The 23,180-nt window shown below is 38.7% G+C and overlaps 2 protein-coding genes across 2 annotated transcripts; one reads left to right on the plus strand and one right to left on the minus strand.

Moving 5' to 3' along the window:
* The first annotated feature begins 35 nt into the window (after positions 1–35).
* Positions 36–20,627, plus strand: LOC144638617 (dystrophin-like). The gene is given in 25 exon segments (XM_078497817.1): positions 36–165; positions 328–394; positions 1,497–1,558; positions 2,037–2,111; positions 2,353–2,560; positions 3,778–3,863; positions 4,040–4,119; positions 5,303–5,380; positions 6,603–6,714; positions 6,972–7,026; positions 7,762–7,801; positions 8,400–8,471; positions 8,938–9,086; positions 10,759–10,833; positions 11,044–11,115; positions 11,422–11,460; positions 11,917–11,947; positions 12,472–12,563; positions 13,199–13,403; positions 14,715–14,825; positions 16,805–17,156; positions 17,159–17,302; positions 18,343–18,438; positions 19,502–19,613; positions 20,096–20,627. Coding segments are annotated over 25 exon segments (2,460 nt in total). The 5' UTR covers positions 36–149; the 3' UTR covers positions 20,127–20,627.
* Positions 20,628–21,401: 774 nt separating this feature from the next.
* On the minus strand, positions 21,402–22,532 carry LOC144638664 (uncharacterized). Its single transcript, XM_078497884.1, has one exon. It carries the CDS (start codon positions 22,407–22,409, stop codon positions 21,753–21,755), a length of 657 nt encoding a protein of 218 aa, XP_078354010.1. The 5' UTR covers positions 22,410–22,532; the 3' UTR covers positions 21,402–21,752.
* Positions 22,533–23,180: the final 648 nt, after the last annotated feature.

Below are 23,180 nucleotides of genomic sequence, written 5' to 3' on the forward strand. Positions count from 1 at the left end.
ATAGGGAAAACCGCGGGCGGATAAACAACGCTTCCCTTGGATTCCAAATTGATGACTGGTTTACCAAAGACGCGAAATGTAAAGCTTTGTAAACAAACTTGGAGCCCTCTCCACCGCTTTTTCTTTGTGGCTTAGAAAGAAGAAACACAATGCCTGGGATCACAGGTAAGTTTTTGTTGGAATTCAATGAGATTCGTGAGAATCTGTGGCTTGAATGTCGTATTTTACAACCGGCCAGCGAATCGAATTTTTGGCGTCCTTAGCTAAAACTTGTTAATTAGATTTCTTCACCTTCTTCTTGTCCTTATGCAGAGCTCTTATTTTTAGTAACAGGTAAATTGCCTGATGGCTGGGAACGCTCTGAAACCACCAACGGCATCCCTTATTACATCAAGTATGTATGGTATTGAAAGTTATGCATGAAATCCAAACAGCCGGCAGTCATAAATACCAGGTTTACATTTCAACAAATATCGTCAACATATTCCTTAAATTAGGATGAAATACTTAGCTGGATCAAGTAATTTATTGCTTTTTTTAGTTAGACCGCTTTAGAGCGGCCGACAAAGTACGGCTGTTTGGCATTTTATCACGTAGTTTATTCTCCAAACTAGCTAAAAGCTGCATTTAATAACTAGTGTATATGACTTCTACATGTATAATAAAATGACTTGAGGTTAACTTGGTATTGAATAATTATGAATATTGCATGGAATGGTAATGTATAATAATTTATTGCATGTTATGAGGTAGACACCATACCAATGAATGACATCATTGCTTAGAAATAATAAGTGATGCTATAAAGATGCTGCATACGACATTGCATGAGCGAGACAGCTTACTTTAGCTTCCAAATTAGCATAAAGTGACTAGAGTATTTTTCTTCCATCCTCCTGTTCAGAATGGAATGTTACTCCATGGTCAGGTCACTACCCCTCCCCCCTCCCCAAACCTGGACCATTTGATCCAGCATTCAGTGCACTTTCTATTAACCTATGAGGACACCATACTATCCAATCAGACAAGGGCAACAAACTTAATTAAGGGCAAACCAGACAAATGCTGTAGGTAACCTGTTAGGGACAGCGTCCCATATATAGAGAGTAACATTTCTCAATTGCTTGTTGCTTCATGCTAAGCACCTGATCACAAGCACTGAAGAGCCATCTATAAATGGCTTTTCAGGCCAAATCGGGTAGATCTTCTGTTTGGGTTACCAGTCCAGAACGGATCCAAAACTGGACCTGTTGTTTTGCAGATCTAGTATTGGATCCATTCTGGACCAGTTCCAGAATAGTCCCATGTGTAAACACCTGGATCGGTTCCAAACAGTTCTACCTAATTATGTAAACAGTAGCCCATCCAGTCTGGTCCAGTCCAGTACAGTTCGGAACAGTTTCGGTTTGGTCCCTTGTAAAGTTGTAGCCTCAGAAGGCCAGCCTTGTGGATTGAAAAAAAAAAAAAATTAACCAAAAATGTTTCCATTATTTCAGCCATGAAACAGAAAGAACTCAGTGGGACCATCCAGAGATGGTCAGTTTGATGGAGGAAATTGGTAATTAATTATATAATTTTTTCACATTTGTCTTGAAAATAATATTTTAAAAAATTGAGGTTGAAGATGATTGATGGTTTCTAGCACTAATACGCTGTATGTGCTAATAAATTAATTCAACAGTTACTTACTAGATAAATACACTGTACAGTTATGTACCGGTATATATCTATGCACATTTACATTTGTACTCTACCATAAATTAGTTGATGCAAAAATCATGTCCATTGAACTGTGTTTCCCTGTCATTAGAGAGGTGAACAAGTAATGACCAGGTTTCCATAGTAACTGTGTCTATCAGTACTTTTTAAAGTTGAAATACTTAAAAAAGCTTGATGAGTCTCTTGTGTTAAAATAAATATTAAAATACTTAATAGTTTAGTTTGTATATTGTAATTGACTTTTATTATTTACCTATTATTTTATAAAATAAAACGTTTGCAGTATTTTAATTATTATTTTTGGTTTTCTATTGTAGAGAGTTTGAGTAACATCAAGTATGCAGCATACCGCACAGCCATGAAACTGAGAGCTATTCAGAAGAAAGCACAATGTATGACAGTTCAATTTTCAGTTGATGCATGTCGTAATGTGCTGCCAATGTTGGGCTATTAACAACCCCAGTTTCTACATACTAGAGATATTTTAGAATTAGATGCAATCAAGCAGTTAACAAAATACGTTCCCTGTATCATGGACAGACAGCTCATTCAGGGAAGTCTGGCCATTTTCATTTTAGTCAGACAAAATAACTCAATAACTGAAGATGAATTTTTGTTTGTTCATTTTACTAGTATATATGGTTGATCTACGAGTTATTAAAGCATCCCTTACAAAGGAAGGAATCAAAGATGGTTATGTCGAGGGAACTTTGTCAGTATCTGAATTGACAAGAATTATTACTGCTATCTTTATTAATCAAACTGGTGACCAAGATGGCTCAATAGATGTGTCTCTTGCAAGTGAACTGGTGCTAAATTGGATACTCAATGTCTATGATCCGTGAGTACACATAACACACTTCAGTGTAGCTAAAATTCATGCAGCTATATATTGGAGAGATGTTTTCAGCTTCTTATGACATGAATCAGGGCCATTTACAAATGCACACGTCTATTGTAAGGATGTGGTAGGTTGATTACATGACATGATTGGTGTTGCAGTCATGGCGCAAGCATGTCACATGTATATGAGGGGGACATTGGGGTCTGTAAGAAACCGAAAAACGGCACAAAAAATCATGCAAAACCGAAAAACCGAAGTGAATTTCGATCAAAACCGAAAACCGAACATAACATTCCAAATTCCGAAACTCTAACCTAAACTTGAACCTCGAGATTTTGAAAGAAGGAAGAATGAAATTTTTTAATAAGTCTTGACAGTTTTGTTCATTAACATGCTAAATTACACTGCTCTAACTTGCATTTTAAACATAAAAGCAGGTTTTCTTTCTACCAGCATGATCTCAGAGAAACTGTAAACCAAATATTTGGAAAAACCAGAAACCAGAGCAAATACCAAATCCGAAAAACCGCTGGTATTTTTGCCGGAAACCGAAAACCATATGCAAAAAGAAAAACCCGAAAACCGCAGAAGACACCAAAAACGAAAAACCGCGGTTTTTTGTTGCGAAAACCGAAAAACTGATCTAAAAAATGGCCAAAATCGAGAAACCGAAAACCCCAAAGTCCGCCTCGTGTTTAGGCAAAATTGTACCGTCTTTATTGCCCCTTATGTTGCTCTCCAATGGGTGATGAACAAGGGAGTTCAGACTGATTTATCACAAACCATATATTAACTGAAGTTTGCAATGAGATGACACGTACTGTACTTGTCTATTAAGTTAAGATAAGCATACATATGGTGTAAGTCTCTTTCCAAGATGAATGTTAATTAAAATTTTAAATACAAACTTTAACTTGTTTTTCCCATTGATAAAAATTATTATTATCTCATAATATAGGGAGTAATAGGTCCTGCTGATAGTTTTTTCTTTTTCATTCTATATACATGTACACTGTACAATGTAACATGTACTGTCAGAACTTCTTATCATGTAATTTTTTCCCTGAATTCTGAGCTGTACACAATGGAAGTAATGTCATACAAATGCAGTCACTCTTTAAATTCTTAGCATGAAAAAAATTTAAGTCTAAAATGACAGATGTTTACTATCAATGATGTAAATATTAATTGTTGGATGGTTTTCTTAATTACAGGGGAAGAATGGGTTTTGTGCCAATTCTGTCACTAAAGGTCGCTCTCTCTGTGATGTGTTCTGAGAAGGTTCAAGAAAAATACAGATGTAAGTGTGCTTCTTTACATGTAATTCTGCCATTAGTCAAATGAATTGAACTCAAGCTCCAGGTGAATAACAGATGGTTATGGCACCTGATCCCAGCCTCACCTGAGTCTCTGTAATAACATTTATAAATAAAAGTTATGGCTGCAATATTAAATGTCTTTTCTTTTCGTTTACAGATTTGTTTTTACAGCTTTGTAATAACCAAGGGTTTTTGGACAGACAAAGGCTTAAATTGTTCCTGCAGGAAATGCTACAGGTACTAGGATATACCATGTACATATTGAGCACTTTCCATCTGTATGAAAAAAACCCGGTTTTTTTCGGTGGGAAATCAAATGAAACGTCAGCATTTCCAGTGGACATTTTTCAGAAAAAAGGAATACCTTCAGAGGTATTTCTCCTTTTCTGTTTTCCCGGTATGACCGGAAATTTACTGTTTCATTTGCCACAACCAGACCGTTGTTCAACAATTGAACCAAAGAACGCTATAATTTACCCGATGGATGGCTTAAAATGTATCAAAAATTTCTGTTGTGTGTAGATAGGATATGTTTCTTCTCTTAGAGCGAGGGTTTTTCCTTTGATCCTTCTTTAAGGCTTAAGGATTGGAAGAAGGAAGATAATTTAGTAGATAAAGTTTCACCTTCGATCATCTTTTTTTGGACTCAGGTTCTTCCCAGTTCTATCAAAACGGTAATTTTCAAAAGGATCAGCGTCTTTCTGTTCTGTTTACGTGATGGAAAGGTTTGCACTTGTCGAAAGATTCTCACCATAAGTTCCATGTAAATGGGAAGCGCCCCTTATAATTACATTGTACCAGCTGTGAGTTCCATCCTGGGAGAATATCGGCCCAATGTCTTGACAGAACGGACCGAGTGCAGAGCAGTCCATACAGAAAAGACTGCGGGCTGAGATTTTCCCATTTTGTAAATGCAAATAAAAGTTCAAAACTGTGTATTGAAGCAGTCAATCCAAGACACTCTTTGCAGGGCTTTGCCATAAAAATGGAATTCAAATTTTCAGGTTCAATCTCGCACATTTTCTGCTCACGATAGGGGCTGGGGATGATTAAGTAGGATGCTTATAGGCTACTGTTTAGAATATGTAATGAAATGTTACATGTACCTTGTCTTGACCAGTTTATATTTCATGCGCTAATGGTGGACGCAAAACATGTAGTACATGTCGTGCGAGCGACTGTAATTCTCCCTTTGAGAAATAAATCGTTTCCTTGAAAGCCTTTTCGAGTCTCAGTGTCTGTATATTTGAGATTGCCTTGTTTCTCTTAAACCTCGAGACTCGATCCTCACGTCTGGAAATTTGAGCCACTTGATCTTCGAGACGCGAGTTTCGAGGATCAAGTCAAGACTCTCAACTTACTTTTGAGCGGTACTGTATGTCTAAACGATCACCGCGTCATTTGCTAATTCTGTTTGTAGATTCCAAAGTATATTTATGAGAGCACAGCCTTCAGTGGATCCAGTGTGGAGCCAGCTGTCAGAAACTGCTTTGAAAGGGTATGTGGCCTTGGCACGAGTGAAAACAAGTTACTGCAAAACATTCAAAAAAATAAATGACTAGCTTTAGATATATTTTTTAAAAAAATATTTTTATAGCATCTACAGCAGGGAAAATAGTCTAATATCTACAACACTTTCGTTGCTCAAGGACCAGTTGGCTAACTTGACACGCGGGTAAAAAGCGTCCAAACCGCGTGCAAACGATTTTAAAAGTTTTGGTGGTGGTGAAGGGTATTTTCGTAACCCGTGATCGGCCCCTTTTAATTTCCCGTGAAATGTGAAATGGCCATCTTTTTTCCTCGTGAATCGTGATTTCCATAGTAGCCGTGAACCATGGTTTTCCAAAACGTTTTCTTTTATTTTCCGTGAAGCGTGAAATGCCAATGACAAAATTGTTTCGTGAATTGTGAAGGGCCGTTTTATCTTCCGTGAAACATGATCTATACTCCCCTTTACCACCCTCAAGTTTGTTGGCGCCATTTGTTGGGCCCGAAGGCGTCGCTCAAAGACCTTGTGGCTGACTGGACACGGTAAAACGCGTCTAAGGCCCCGTCCACACTGACCCGGGTAAATTTTGAAATGCATTATTCCTTTTTTTTCCCTGTTTAAGCCAACCGTCCACAATGAACTGGCATTTTCGGTCACCGAAAACGGAGCTTTTCAAAAACGCTCGCCAAAGAAGCGTATCGTTTTCAAATTTACCCAGGTTAATGTGGACGGAAAACATTTTACGAGCTGCGTTTTTAAATTTCTCCGTTTTCAAATTTACCCGGGTCAGTGTGGACAGGGCCTAAAACGTAATATTATACCAAAAAGTTTCTAAAGTATCAATCCTTATATCACTGATCATGAGTAATTTTTTTGGATGTTCGCTAGTTTCAGGGTTCGGTTGTTCAGCTAAAACGTGAACATAGTAATCTTGTCAAATCTGAGGTGCGAAAAAAAATGTTCATCATTATTGGCACATAAAATTTAAACTTATACGCAGCTGGCGTTATTTTTAGAAATATTACGGTAATTTTGAGACAAAAAGATAGAATTTGTTTAAAGACAATATCAATATCAATAATATCAGTCGGTGAACTGATAATCGTCCTTCTGTATCAGCAGTTCCTCACTAAAGCTGAATTACGGTACACACAACCCTGTACATACCTTTCATGTCTTCTGATAGATATAGTTTGTCGGACTGACTCTGACAACCTTGTTGTTTACACAGGTATCCATTCCAGAAAGAGTATCTGCCGAAGAGTTTATTGAATGGATGATTGCAGAGCCACAAACTATTGTGTGGCTTCCTACACTTCATAGATTAGCTGTTTCAGAAACAGGTAATTGGTTTGCCAAAAGCCTTAACAAACATGTTTTGTCCCTAGCCTGCAGTTCATGTGTAAACACATGCAATAAATGTAATATGATGTTATTATTATTATTATTATTATTATTATTATTATTATTATTATTATTATTATTATTATTATTATTATTATTTTGTCTGTTATTCTATTTCAGAAAGTTTTACACTCTTAATCAGATATATTCTTTTATTTATTTACACCTTGTTTGTTTTTCTTTTTTGTTTTCACAGTAAAGCACGAATCAAAATGCAATGTGTGTAAGATGTATCCTATAGTCGGTTTCAGGTGAGTTCATAAATATAATGAAAACATTCGTAGCATTTCATCTGTATAACGAACACTGAAATGCAAGTTGCGGCTAAATTTCTGTCCCCTGGTCTTGGTTGTTCAAAGGAGGGATAACGCTATTCACCAGGCTCCTGTTTTTGAAGGATAACGCTATTCACCAGGCTCCTGTTGTTGAAGGATAACGCTATCCACCAGGCTCCTGTTTTTGAAGGATAACGCTATTCACCGGATAGAGCGGTTTTCACTTGAGTGTTGAAAGCTAATTGCGTTTGCTTTGGTTTTGCATTGCTACGCCTAGTAATTGGCTCAAAAATCTCGCGCCACTTTCTCAGCCAATCAGAACAAAAACCAAAACCAATCATGGCTCGCTCGCGCACGTTTTCCCGCGCTTCGTGCCGGCTACATGTATTTGCTTCGAGTTTTGATTGGTTCACTGGATTGTCTGTGTTCTTTGTGATTGACCCTGGAGAGTAATTACTTTGGTATTGGTTTTATGACACTCAATTGAAAACTGTTCTAAATCACTATCCGGTGGATAAGTGTTGACAAAACAAACCACGCTATATCCACTACCCACTGGATATTCATTTATCCGTTGGAAAGCGCTATCTGCTATCCTCCGCCAGTATTTTTAGATCATGCTTAAATAATTTGCTTTGTTTTTGAAGTACTGTTTTGAGGCCCCCTTAAAACTGAAGATAACATTGTACGTGCGTATTTATATTTCACCAGATATCGCTGCCTAAAATGCTTCAACTTTGATCTCTGTCAGGTGAGAGACTACACATTGTTTACTTTAAGTATCGATCATCTCATAACTGGCTCAAGTCCCCGAGGGGACTCCCACATAAAGGAAACGGAGATACTGATCGGAAAAATTTGAATTAAACTCCTAATAAGACCAATCGGGGCGTGACTCTGCCCATGCTTTATTTAGACGCCTAAAAGACACCGTTTTTCATGCCTGAATGATCTATACCACCAACAGAGTGCGACAGTGCTTTTCCTTTATTCACGTGCAAGCTAAAACGAGATGTACATGTAGTCAGCTAAATTTGGCATTTTGTCCTGATCACCCTTATTGGGACCAAAATCCCTAAGCGAGACAACGAGTCCATCCAGAGCGTTCAGCTTGTGATGTGCTTTGCCCGTGACATTCAGTTGCAATGTAAAAACATCCTATTTTATAATCTGGAGCAGTTTAGTTGAGTTCCCCCCTCCCCTTGCCCCGCTGAATAAAGTGTTTGTTACTTCTCCCGGATGGAATGCCGGTCCATCCTAAGCCTCCTCCACTTCTGTATATACATTTTCGTAAAAGTATTGGTTAAGTATGATCGTTACAAAAATTTTGCCGTTTGTTATGTTTTTAGGGATGCTTTTGGTCTGGCCGTGTAAATAAACAGCACAAAATAGGGCACCCTACTCAGGAGTACTGTCTCGTGGTAAGTTCTATAGACCTGCAAATGTCATGTTAAGCAAAAATAAATTAAAAATAAATATGAAATTAAAATACTTTCGAATGACGGAGACAACCCTCCTGTGGCTCGAGTTTTCTATACGCTATCCCAAGACTGCGCGCAGTCTCTCTTTTGCTTTAAAGTCCGTGGGAACAAACGCGAAAGCGAGCGGCGAAGCGGCGAGCAGCGCGGGCGCAGGTCTAATCGCTGCCCGTATATCGCGCTCGCTCGCTCGCTTTTGTGTTTGTTCCCACGGACTTAAAAGCAAAAGAGACACTGCTCGCTGTCTACGCTATCTCGGAAGCGTATTGACGTGGCTCTAATCTGTATGTGATTATTGTGGCATAGAAACGCTTACGGAGGTTTCATTCCTGAAGTCAAGTTCACGAAATACATACGACACTGTCTTACGAACACCGATAATTAATTATTTCTCTTCAAATCGTTGCAGTCAACACAAAAAGAAGATATCAAAGACTTCGCCAAAGTAATGCGTAACAAAGTGAGCAAGAAAAAGAAGAAGGCGCCAGTACATCCATCCAAAGGAAGATTTATTCCGCTTGAAATGGAAGATGCTGCGCCTTCTGACGAAGAAGACGAGTAAGCTAATGCTCTCTTTTGTATAAGAAATGTTAACAAGGTTAAAAGTGAAGTCTGCACATTCAAGGAAAAGGGGCCTGTAATTAAAGGAACTGTGTCACGGATTTTTGCAAAATTTAGGGACTGGAAAGTGGCCACAATATTCAGTGAAATATAAAAATGACCACTTCAGAGCGGTTTTCACTTGAGTGTCGAAAGTAAATTGCGTTTGCTTTGGTTTTGCATTACTACGCTTAGTGATTGGCTTAAAAATCTCGCGCCACTTTCTCAGCCAATCAGAGCTAAAACCAAAACCAATCGTTACTCGCTCGCGCACGTTTTCCCGCGCTTCGTGCCGGCTACATGTATTTGCTTCGAGATTTAATTGGTTCACTGGATTGTCTGTGTCCTTTGTGATTGGCCAGAGTAATTACTTTGGTTTTGGTTTTACGACACTCAATTGAAAACTGCTCTAAAACAGTGAAGAAACATTTCGATAACACAGCAAATAAAATAGAAGGTAGGAATGGGTGGCAATTGAAGAAGATTGAAACGGATTGCGATATTCCCCGTTTCAGTTGAAATAAATGTACTTTTAGGCTGAACAGTTTTCAAAGTTAATCTCATTTGCCTGTAAATTTAAATTACAACGCCCGTGAGAAATATTTGGTTGTAATTTAGTTATGGCTTTGTCATTAAGATCCAAAGAAGTAATTTCGTCGCTAACATTTAGTTTCATAGCGATTGTTTGGCAGGATGCAATAAAAAAGACTCAACACAGCCATAACAAAGTCCCTTTAATTTAAATTACGAAACCTATCCTGGTTTCCGTAGCAGCAGGCGACTAGGAGTATTTCTACTCCCCCCTGGATGGGATGCTAGTCCATCGTGCAGGTTACACCCAGCATTTTGGACATGGGCAATGCCCGGGGGGGGGGGGTACTCCCTATAATGGCCTATACGGGGAGTCTCCGCCCGAAAGGAGTACCTTTTTCAGGCTTAAGGTATATGAAAGGGTAGGGATTTTACAAGTCTTGGTATACGAAAGGGTATGGAAATCTTTCATTTAGGTATTTAAAAGGGCCTTTAATTAAAATATTTCGAACAGACGCAATTTACGGCTGTATTATTTTAATGTATTATGCGCTACGTGAAAATGACAAGAAAACGTCCTGTTCTAAGTCTATGCCATGTCTTTTAGGAATATGAAAGGGGTGCCTTTTTTCAGCAAAAGGTATACGAAAGAGGTACAATTTCTGTCAAAAATGGTATATAAAAGGGTAAGGGGTCAGAGCTCGGGGCGGAGCCTCCCCGTGTAAAACTTTTTTTGAGTGCCCCCCGGGGGGCAATATCCTCTCTTCGTGATAGTTATGTTTCGTCCCAAGAACATAACACTATCGTCCTGGCCAGATCTGGGACCTGGCCAGCCTGATCTTGGGTCGAACACTATCATGCACCACTAAAGAGACCAGCAAAATCCTTAGAACAATGAACCCAGATGAGCCTAGTAAATATCCTAGCTCGCCAAGACTGTCTCCGTAGCTCAGTGGTCAGAGCGCTCAGCAGGTATCTGGGAGGTCGAGGGTTCGAATCTTGTCGGGGACTCAGGTTTTTCTTTGTCCTACGCTCGTGACAAATAAACATTTTATCTTCATTATTGTTCAGTTTGTAAATTTTGTTTTTCGTTATTCAGGGATTACGTAGACGCTTCTTCTCCAGTGAAGGTATTTCCAGGAACACACGACAAACTTGGAAGTTATGCAGCAAGGTTTGTGCATGGAACTTCCTCATAAACTTTTATTTTTGCAATATTTTAATGATCTGCATTAAATTATAAGGTCTTAGGTTTAGACTAACTTGGCTATCTGGTTGTATTTTTCCCTCCGCTCCTCCGTCCCTCCCTCCCTCCTGCCTGCCTGCCTGCCGGTTTTTTGCCTTGTTTGTTTATAGAATTTATTTGTTTATTTTTTATTGTCAGACTTGCAAACCACGAGACAAAGGACGATGAAGAAGTTACAAAGGAACGGCCCGTTATGGCAAGACCTGTAATGTAAGTTGGTACTTGGGATAGTATCAAGTGTCGCTGAACTGCAAATCCCTGCAAATCGAAAATGTATTATGGAATAAGTGAAAGTTGCGAATAACAGCAGAAAAAAATATTCACAGAAAATATGACGGAGCTATAAACGTAGCTGTCAGTACTAGAGCGGCTCTGATCTCGAAATCCTTTGGACAGAAGTTACGGCTGCATGCTTATTGTGTTTGCCATGCTTTACAACTGGTCTGCGCTCTTTGCTGTCCTACTTGCTACAAGAAAGCAAACTTGAGTTTATTTGCTGATTTTTTTCTTCAACAGGGATGATGAACACCATCTTATACGACATTATACAAAAAGGTAATTTTGTCAATTCTGTATTAAAAAATAATTAAATTTTAGCATTTTCTATCAGTACATAATATATTCTGGAAAGAATATGTTAGGCAGAGAATTTTCACTTTAGGGACCTTTAGATTGGAGTATGAGGACGAGATTGAGTACAAGTTCGACTTTTCAATCCTAGAGCTTATGCTTTCGATTGTTACATTTCACACCACGTGCTGATAGTCCCCTATTCAACTGTTCAGCAACAGGGAGAAGTGAGGGCTCTGGAAACGTAACTGGATTGAAATTCGAAAATCGTTCTTGAACTCGATCTCGTACTCGCACTGCGATCTAAAGGTACCTACTATTGCACTTCGAAAATACATACTTGATAATTTGTTGCCTTGCTAGATTTACAGTATCAGTCAGTGAGATCCGCGATTCTGGTGGGAACGATATCAACGATTTTTTTTTTCATCCTTATTGCAGCTTGACTGGTGAACCATCTGGGGAGTTAACGGTAGGTATCTTTGAAAAATTGAAAATGAAGAATCGAACTCTGATTACAAGGCAGTCCTCTTCATATTTTGCGTGTGCTCGTACCTGTCCTCCCGAATATCGGCACTCCTCACTAGAATCCCCACTTGAATCCCCACGCCGGTAGTTTCCTGGCGTCGCGGATGGTGCGATCGCAAAATGACGTAAAACAAAGGATTCAAGGACAATAAACAATACCAAGACTACAGCACAATAGCTAACCAACAAGAGTTTCCGCAACAACAAGATATACCTGAAAAACTGACATGGAATAGGAGCCATCGAACGTTAACCCGACAACAACCCTATACAACATATACCTTAAGTTATAGTTACTTTATTTAAAAAAAATACGTTAAACGTATTAAAAATACGTTAAAAGGTTAAAAATTAATTTTCGCGGGTCTTTAATTTCGCAATTTTTTGAAAATCGCGAAAATAAAGTTCCGCGAAAATAAGTAACAATAAGGTAGTTTATATGATGTATTAATGTTTCTTTTTTTTCAGTCTCCCAGTACCTCTCAAGTTGCGAGAGACATGGACAGCCAAGAAAAGCGAGATCTGGAAGATCTGATCACAACTCTAGAGAATGACAACAGGTATGGAAAGTCCTGTATACGAATACCCGTCTGTTTTATTTTTGTTTTGTCATGCACAAATAGCCTTAAACCCTTTCCTCTTCTGTTGCTTACATCCACCTTATGTACATTTTTTTGCATTTACAAAATTTTTATCATATCGAAGGAAGCCACAGTTCTAGTTACTTAGGTAGAAAAACTCTAAAGAGGAAAAATTACACTAAACGGATTACAAATACAGCCATTTTCACTTAAGTGACAAAAGTAATTCGCGTCTGATTTGGTTTCTCTTTACTACGCTTAGTGGTTGGTTAAAAAAATAAGTGAAGTAAAACCAAACCAATCGTGAGTCGCTCACACACGTTTTCCCACGCTTCTTCCCGGCTACATGTATTTGCTTCGAGTTTTGATTGGTTCACTGGCTTGTCTGTGTCCTTGTTGATTGGCCAGAGCGATGACTTTCGATGGTTCTGGTTTTAAGACACCCAATTAAAAATTACCATAGTCTGTAAACAAGATCTCAAGTGAGGTAAAGGGAGTGAAAATAAATTAGGCATCAGTGTTAGTGGGCCTTGTTTTGACTTGGAGGATCCGAGGATCTGACAGAAAAGGTAGCCAAACTCACGACTGATTTACATTCTTGCTCTTTTATACAGAGCTTTACAGGGCGAGATCAACAATATTCATCACCTTCAACGCCAGAATCAAAAGGAACATAGTGTTATTCCTGTCGAGGACCCAGCCAGAGAGGCCTATTTACGGCAACAGAGGGAACGTCTGGAGGCGCGCGAGGAGGTCCTCGAGGAGCATAATTACCAACTACAAGTTCAGCTTCATCGGTTAAGGATCCTTTTACAGCAGGTACAGACTCAAATTGAGCTGAGACGCTCCCAGCATTGGGTTTAATTGTAATATCAACATCAAATATCAACATCAAATTTCTCCTTACAATATCAATATAAAAATTAATAGAATGGCTATGAGAGTTAATAGAATGATCACCAAAGGGAAATTGCTTTAAAGTTTTAAGAAATTTCTCCCCACAATGTTATAAGAAAATGTATGGGAATCATTCAGGAGAATTTGTATGTGGATGATGGGACTTAAGGGATAAATAGAATTTCCCAAGCGGTGGCTTCGAGTATGTGTGTTTTTGTTTGACTAGAAAGTTTCACGTAGGTCAGAGAATGAGCTTGTCTATTTTTGACAAATGTTATAAAGGTTACTGGTTACAATCCAGCTCGTTCCTGACTTTTTGCATGCTAGAGAAAAGCACTTCTTTGCAGTATGGGATTTTTAACCGTGGTGTTGGTTTGCACATTGCTCCAAAATTTGGAAAAAAAATAAGGGTGAAGTGGCATACTTTTAGCAAAAAAGAAACTGATATTCCTTGTGAGTTCATATCGCTTCTTAAATTTTAATGCACTGCTTAAACTTGTTGTTGCTGTAAAATATTTAAAAATAAAAGCATTAATGTTCACAATGCAAGCATGTTTTTTTTTTAAAGCAGTTTAGGAGATTTAAAAAGTAATATCGCACGTTAGGTTTTTTTCCAAAAGTGGAGAAAAAAGAAAACAACTAACTTACATTTGATTTGACATTTCTTGGCACGAAGAACGACAATATTTCTAACCTTGTAAGATTTGAATGTGCTTGTAAAATAAACTTAAAACTGTGTTTGAGGCCCTGAACTTCGTTAAGTTATGCACTGTTTAAACTGAACGACGCTTAGCCATGACAATACACAGTCATGTTATAATTAAACTGACATACCTCTTCGTGTTGAATTCTCCCCCCTCCCCCCTCAAGGAACGAGTGAAATTGGACGCGAAGAATTCCTTAGTGATGACGTAGCTCTTCAGAGATCCTTGCAGCGTCTCTGATTGGTTGTTGGTCGGTTTTGAATTTTCCCGCGCAAGTAACAACCAATCCAAGAGGTTACACGTATCTCTGCTACGTCATCACTTCGTCATCTGAATCTCAGGAACCTTTTAAGCGAGGATAGAATTGAACGCAAGGATAAACACGACTGTTTGCCTAAAGTAGTAAAAACTAAACTGCCTGATTGATTGTAAAACTTAACTTGTAAAGTAAATTTCATTGTAATAACCAGTAATCATTAAAGCACAATTCAAGTTTAAACTCGTGGTATGGTTCATTTGTCTATCGTAGGAAGAAAGTACGCTTTCTGGTCTTATTAAAGAAGAAGAGAAAATGGCGACAAACTTTGCTCGTGAGCGCATGGGACAGATTTGTACAGACGCAAACTACAAGCCACTCACGGTAGTACACATTTAAATTTTGTTTTGTTTTGTTTTGCTTTTTGTTACATGCAACTGCTGACAGAGCCAGCCTCCTTCTCATGGGCTTCGTATTTTTGACAGAACTGTAAAATGAGTGAGCAAGTTAGTGCAACGCTTGCGACTTCCGCGCGCATGAGACTGGGAACGAAAATGTGCACCAGTCTGTTTTTATAGAAATACTGTCGTTCCCAGTGACATGCGCGTGGCAAGAGCATGCACATTCATTTTATTACTGTGTCAGAGCTTCACACCAAAAAAGGAACCGATCCGACAGCAATAGACTGCAGAAATTGTCTCTCAGTTTTGTTGCGGCATAACTTGCACAAAAACATTCCCTTTTTCGTGCCGCAAGTGTTACATGAAGTAGAATCAAGCTTTAGTTTTCGCAATGATTGCAGCAACGTCACAACAAATTTGTATGAGTTGTCCAGGGTTGTTACACTAAGCAACATTGTGTTCAACTTTTGTCGCAATGGCGCAGCAAAATTGCGAAATAAGTTGCACAAAACGTTTTATAGTGTAGCAGCGCAATAAAAGCTATATTTTCATTTTATATTATTTCGTTGGTTATTGCAATCATTAACACTCACTTTCCAAAATCTCTTCAAAAAATAGATTTAGAAATGAATAATTAAATGTTAAAAAAAATATGACAGTACTAAAAATAGATCCTTTTAAAATAAAATAAAATTAAATTGTCTCATATAAAATTAAATTAAATTGTCTCATATAAACGAGCTTTAAACATACTTAGCTAAAACTGTTAATCTTAAACGTTTATCTTTCGTACGAACTCGTTTAATGCGATTTTTTACGTTCCTAATTTTATGTTCAAAAGTTCCAAATGCGTAATTGAATGTTAGACATGAAATTCGGAAACAAAGAAAGGAAAACCTCTAATATATTATTTATAATATGATGGTAATCGCCAGGTAATAGCAGCGTTGTGGTTTCCCACTAACCATTCAGCATCGAATACTTTTGACACGTTAAACCCTTGTTTGGCGAATTTCTAAAAAACTGGACTATCAAGCGTCCCAAAGCGTCAAAATAGTAAACTTTTTCAAGCATGTTTGCCGTTACAATCCTATCTTAATTACACGGTAAGTGTACAGTAACTGCATATGATAAGCGATTTCGTCTTTTACTATTTTTTCTGTTAATTTATGTTTCACATGAATGAATTCAAATCAGATATTTATTGAGAGGAAGTTAAGTGAAGAATAATCCTTGTAGCTTTGTTATGAGCTCAGTTGGTAAAGCATCGCACCAGTTATGCAGGGTTCTTGGGCTGAAATACCGCTGAACTCTTCAGCTTTGTTTTTTTTTTTTGTTGTTGTTTTTTACAAGCTTCTTTGCAACTGCTAAATTTGAAAATACAGTTCAAGTACGAGGATTATTTCTTCACCTTACACTCGATCCACAGCTCATATATGAATTCGCCCATATACACGATTTAGCATGCTATTTCTTTCACAGTTACTCAAAATGTGGCCTTTTCTAGAAATTTACCGAAGGTAACCGTTTGTACACGCGGGAGACACTCTGAGAGAAAGATATATTTCATCTAAGAGCACAAGAGTTTGAACTCTTTCCCTTTAGTACTCCAACTCTTGATCTCGTTATCTTTAGTCCGACAAGCTGTAAAACGCAAGTTCAAAGCGATCACTTGAGGGTTTTTAAATACGAAATTTATATCTGAGCTTTTGCTCGGACCAAAAGAGAAAATGGCCGTAATAACGGAGTTAACCTTATTAACTTATTAACAATTGTAAGTACAGTGGCGGACTTCGACTAAATTGAAAAAAAAGTCTATGAGTTTTTTTTTTCTTTTTATATATGAATGCAACGTTTTCTTCGCAACGTCGTTTGTACATATAGCTAAAGAAGCGCAGTACAATGGTTGACAAAGCTGAAGATCTAAGGACATATTGTGCTAATATTTGTTCTTCATTTCAGGATGATGTTTCGCAACTGTCTCCTCTAATGAAGTCAGCGGTTCAGCCATCGTCTAAGCCCTACACCAGTCACACCCCCACAGAAACCACTGCTATGGCCCCGCTGACTAGCTCCCAGCGAAACAGCGCCATCGGTGCATCGGCAGGCAACGCTTCTGGTGGCGTGTACCCATCCTCGTCGATACCAGGAGTATCACCGACGTACCCTACCTCTCGCCCCTCGTCTGTCCCACAAACCACCTTCCTGACCCCAGGACCATCGATGCAAGCCTACCCCCCACAGTACTCATTATCGCCTGGCATATCCCCTCCTTGGAGAGATGCCTATCAACAGTCACAAACTGGTGCTGTCCGGGGGCCTCGCCGAGTAGTCCTTTTGCCCCAAAGACAGCAGCAGAGTTAGGTCTGTTAGACCGACCAGAGACTTCGTATGAAGGGATGGAATTGAGTAATATAGTAGACAGAATGACTTCAGCTTTCCCTATGGACGTCCACTCTGGTAATTTCTTCTTCGCCAATATAAACTATATACTGAAATGTTTGTTTATCGAATCTACAAAGACAGTCAGTTTTACTGTGTGCGGTGAACGCCTGGGGCAAGCTGGTGTTCTCGTTAGTCCCAGGTTCAACATATTGACCACGTATGTAAATTTGCATTATTTGATTTCTAGTGCTTGTTAAGAATTAACGCTCGATGTGATTGGCTAATAATCGGGGCCGAAGCACACACCTTTTCCCCCGTACCAACGGTCCTTACCAGAAAGACCTCTGGCGATATTTTCCCTGGACGGCCCCCTCGCACTCGATTGATAGGTAGTCAACATTTGTTTGGTGTTTGCTTTCATTAGTCTCGAACAGTCCTATGGTTGGGGATAATCAATGATAAATGGAAAAATAAATTTCCTTGTGCAGCGTGGCACTTGTAAAAGTACAAAGTAAAATAAAGTTCTCACTAAATGAGTAGCAAGTGTCTTTAAAACAGTTCAAAGTTCCATACGTTTCGGGCTCAGCCCTTCATCAGTGGAGCCCGAAACGTATGGAACTTTGAACTGTTTTAAAGGCACTTTCTACTCATTTAGTGAGAATTTTATTTTACTTTGTACTATTGTTGGGGATAGAGCAGTTTTCAATTGAGTGTCGTAAAACCAAAACCAAAGTTATTACTCTGGCCAATCACAAAGGACATAGACAATCCAGTGAACCAATCAAAACTCGAAGCAAATACATGTAGCCGGCACGAAGCGCGGGAAAACGTGCGCGAGCGAGTCACGATTGGTTTTGGTTTTAGTTCTGATTGGCTAAGAAAGTGGCGCGAGATTTTTAAGCCAATCACTAAGCATAACAATGCAAAACCAAAGCAAACGCAATTAACTTTCGACACTCAAGTGAAAACCGCTCTATTGTGTTAAAACATTTCCATTACATTTAAGTAAAAGTGGTGTTTGTCCCCCCGCGCAACATACGTCATGAGCAACAATGTGTTTGCCACTATGTGTCCTCGATTGCCACCGGCTTAATATTAATGTTTGTTGTTTTCAGACATGCCTGTGGACGTGCACAATGATCTTTTTCTCTCTGCAAGTCTTATTGGCGAAGCCATGCAGTCCATGGTGACCACAGTATCGCGGAAAACTGGTAACGAACAACTTGTCAAGATTTTTAAACAGTTACTTAGCAACGTGAGGTATTATTGGGGCGTCGCGCGAAACTAAACAAATGTCGGAGTGCTCGGAATAGATAGATAGTTTATTGATATTTTTACATGACAGTCTAAAACTGAATTGCGTAAAAATTTACAAAGAGATAAATTATTAAAAAAAATAACTATTAAAATCTATTATAACTATATTAAAAATTTGCCATAGAAGGAAAAAAGCTATGTTTAAAACGATTGGTTCGAGCCTTATATGCTTGAAAATGACATTAACTTCTTAAGTTATACGTATTTACATTTTCCTCTGGTAAGAACTTATGTAATTTATGGCTACTATCGGGCATTTATGGCTACTATCGGATCTTATTGAAGAGTTTCTTGCACAGGATAGAGCGTCGTTCCTTTAGGAAGCTTAGATTACAACATGATAGGTTATCCTGATATGATGCGTGTGGATCGATAATAAATAGCGCGCGTTTCTGTACACGTTCTATGTCGTCGCTTGCCTTAGGTAAGCGGGAAGGCTATGGTGAAAAGCCGGCGCGCAATACTCTAGAACTGATCTTATGCATGTACAATAGAAGTTAAAAATGACCTTTTTTGAGACACAAGCTCCTTTTAGTAATTTGATGAAATATAGCCTTTTGTTGGCCTTCTTTATGATTTCCGTAACGTGGTTATTCCAATGTAACGTATCGGTGATGGTGACGCCTAATATCTTAACACTGTGTACAGCCGATGTTTTTGAGCGGAGGGGGGCGGCTGTACGCAGGCTATGCTCGGAGTTGCCCAGAAGTGTTCGAGAACGCTCGGGAGCACTCGTGCAGTCTTTTGATTGGAAAATAATGATCAGAAAATTATACGAGTGCTAACGAATATAAACGAGGCTCTAGTTTTGCCGACTGTTATTCTCGCTACTTAGAAAGCAGAACTATGTTTATAGCAAGGTTAAGGTAAATCCAGGGTTTTTCTCTCACCAGCTGATACTCATTTTTTTTTTTTTTTTTTTAAAAAAAACAACATTAATTTTCCGTCTTTGTTCAGGTACAAGGAAAGCCGCACTGGAATCCGGAAGATCTATCAACCGAGACTCCGGGGATCCAAATAACTGTGGTCGAGATGATCCAAATGCAAGCAAAAGATTCTCGAGTCACAGGTACATGTAAGTTTAACTCCCTATAAGGATGAAGTCACATCTTACTCTTAGAACGAATTAGGCTTAACTCAGTACAATTGATTTAGGCAAATACTCTATATAAAGGCGGTTGAAGAGTTTGCGGGGTTACACTAGCTTGTGATGTAGTAAAGCCTGGCAAAACAAGGAAACATATCTCCTTAATTGTTTCCTTGTTTTGTCATGGTTCCATTCCGCGCGAAAACACGGAATGCTTCTGCAAATTTTGCTTCTTGAAAACAAAATTAATGCTGGAAACAGTGCTTTCCGTGTGGGAAAACTGGGAAACATGCGCGCGCTATGAATGTTTCTAAAAACATGTTTCGTCGTTTTGCCAGGCCTTAACATCACCGCCTCCGTCCGCTTGTTACTGCAATAATAGTTGTTTCCAAAACGGTTTTTAGCCGAATCTGAATGTCTAGAACTTATCTCAATTTTATTTTTTGTATTGTTTTTCTTTGCAGTGCTGACGGATTTGAGTACGGGCCCCTATGATGTCCTTTGGGGGCTAAGATTTTTAAATGGATCCTGTTGCCAGTTGCATAAACATCAACGCTAGTCTATGTGGTTAATGACTGACTTCCAGAAAGTCATGTCAGTGTTTATATAATGGTGCTTTCCATTCGCACATGAATCGAGAAACATCGTGGAATAAGACAAATATTGTCATAAGAAATCTATACAATTCATCACTCACTCGCTCATTGACAACTCCCTTACGAATTCTATATAAAAAAAAATTACCATCTTTATTTACCAGTGCTTTTATGTATGTAACTGAAACAATTTTAAAGCACATAAATTTTATCAAATGAAACGCTTGTACAGGAAACAGCATTTGTACTATTTGTAAATTTTAGACTGTGTACAGATATCCGCTTATCTTGACTGGTCGGTAGAATAATAATAATATCGTTATTTAGTCGCAATATATTATATAAAAAAACAGCATCAAACGAGAAAACGTCGACAAGAGTAAAGGGACTAGACTTGTACATTACTTGCTTGTTGTTATTGTTCGTTGTTGTCGATTGTATCTCTTGTCGAAAAATGCGCAGCCAAATCAGCCTGTCAAAAGAGAGACAAGTCACGAAGATTTCATGGAAATTGAAAAGGTTCAAATTTCGGTGAGAAAGGCAGGCGCGGTGGCCTAACGGTTAGCACGCTGGACTCCAGATCGAGCGGTTCGGGTTTGAGCCCCTGCCCGGGTCGTTGTGTTGTGTTCTTGGGCAAGACACTTTACTCTCAAAGTGCCTCTCTCCACCCAGGTGTGTAAATGGGTACCGGCAAATTTAATGTTGGGGGAGGGTAAGGGCGGGTTTATATTTAAATTACATGGCGGTTAATCGACGAAATACGGCGAATGAGGACTTAATTGCGTGCAAAACGTTTTCTTCGCTACACAATGAAATGAGTGAATATCTACAATTGTCTACAATTTTGCGGCTATACCCAATGAATTTTTGATTAGTTAGCTGAACCGAGCAGAATTCTAGCAGAATTTCGTAAGCAGGGCATAATTTACGAGCACTGCAGGCAGGCAGAATATGCAAATTCACGAGCAGAATTTGACCAAGCCAAGAGAAAATTCATGAACCTTATTATAGGAAATTAACGCTTTATGAAATAGCTTGAAATTAATAACGCGAGTTTCAAAAATGCGTGTTAATCTAATTCGCATTAATTTTTTGTTAACTTTAATTTCCGCGTCGTTAATTAAGTGGAGCGTCAATTTCTGCGACCTTTTGAAATTTCCATTTTTTGGGCCCCAATTTCTCGATAAAGCATTATGGAAATCTGACTACCGGTATCACTGAAACTGTGAAGAACACTCGAGGCGGTCAGATTCCTTTGCTTAACCCATACATCGGGGTAAAGTATCATGAACATTGTTTCCGTCTCGGATTATACGCCTAGTGTTGAAATAAACTTGTTTCTCTTGTCTCAACAATTGTTTTTCTTTGTGTACGTTGCGTAAATTTTCTTCATTGAAATGTTACCCTCTCATTTGCGTTAATTTCCTTTATTGGGAAGTAACTTTTCCTTCGATTCGCGTTTATTTCAAATACCTTAATTAACACAGGCGTTAATTTCCTATAATAAGGTAATGTTTTGTGTTCATTATTCAATTTCATTTCCAATCCAGTGTTGCGTGGTAGAACTAGCACTGGACGTGCATCTAAAGTTCACATTTACATGGTTATAAAGCCCAAAGTTTTGTTCAACGGGAACTGCTCCTCTAACTCCGTCAAACTCGCATCCTGCGTTACTCTTGCTATAGTAGCTATTAATATGCCACATCTCGTGTTCAACTTGCCATGTGCCCACAGTACATTCTTTACACTCTATATCTCGTATGTTTATAACTTCATACAGCCGACACTGTGCTCTCCATACGCCAAACAGATCGTGCCCTTCCAACTTTGCGCGTGCGTAGTCTGTGTACACGACACCTTCATCCGGGAAGTTGCACGTGACTCTTAGATGGGTTGATACTTTGGCAATGGACTGCATGTGAGGCAAAGATAAACGATAGGCTTTCCAGTTAAGCGTTTTATCATTGTCATTGACAGGAAAGTCGACACCAAATCTTTTTGACTTAAAAATGGCATTGTTTCCGAGAGAATATGATTGTATCAGTGTCCAAACACGGTCAACCTCAGAATCAAAATCGCAGTAGACTTGGAAAGGTTTCTTTTCAGAGTCGTACACTTCGTACATTCCAGATATTTTGACGCCATTAGTTACCAGATCTTTGCAGCTTCGAGGGTATTTCATTTTCTCGCACCGCTGACCAGTGTAATCATCAGGGCAAGTGCAGTTGAACCTCACAGTGGTGGGGTCACAAATCTCCTCACAGGTCCCTCCTCGAAGACATGGATTATTTTCGCAGCATTTGTTGAAGCAGTGATCTTTTCCGGGTGTAAAAGCTCTCCCACCCTTTGAAAATTAAAATGAAATTTATTTCACATCGGACGTTAACTAATATAAAAACAATTTTCATTTCAAAAAGTGATTTAAAAGAATATTTTATTTCTAGCCCTCCCTCTTCTTTCAAAAGTTATACCAAATGTCTATTAATGTGGTTACTTTAAAATTTGAGATTGTAGATTAAACACCCTAGTGTGTGACCATTCAAATGAAAGCCATTGAGCTGTGCTTTCATGTGGTACTGATTGTTGTACTGCATAAGGTTTTTTAACTTTGAAAACCTTTCTTACTTTGAAATTTTGTTGAAACCCTTGCTGTTGAGCAGTGCTTTCATTTGGTACTGTTTGTTGTACAAAGTTGCTCAGTATCTTTTTAGTCAGTGGATGAAACTTTTCCTAGTGTGTGACGATTCATATGAAAGCTATTGATCGGTACTTTCATGTGGTACTGTCTATTATGCTGGAGAAGGTTGCTCTTACTTGTAAGTCTGTGAATGAAACCTTAGTGTGTGAAATGAAAGCTATTGAGTAGCACTTTCATGTGGTGCTGTTCGTTTTGTTGTTGTTTTTTCGCACACTATATTCGCTAGCTATCACTAGGGAGGAAAAAAAAATCAGC

This window comes from Oculina patagonica, chromosome 14 (genome assembly GCF_052425735.1).
Source record: "Oculina patagonica isolate OP01 chromosome 14, crgOcupat, whole genome shotgun sequence".
Taxonomy (NCBI): domain Eukaryota; kingdom Metazoa; phylum Cnidaria; class Anthozoa; order Scleractinia; family Oculinidae; genus Oculina; species Oculina patagonica.

Coding starts and splice junctions, on each gene's coding strand:
- LOC144638664 (XM_078497884.1), bottom strand. CDS start 22,409: ATGAAATACCCTCGAAGCTGCAAAGATCTGGTAACTAATGGCGTCAAA.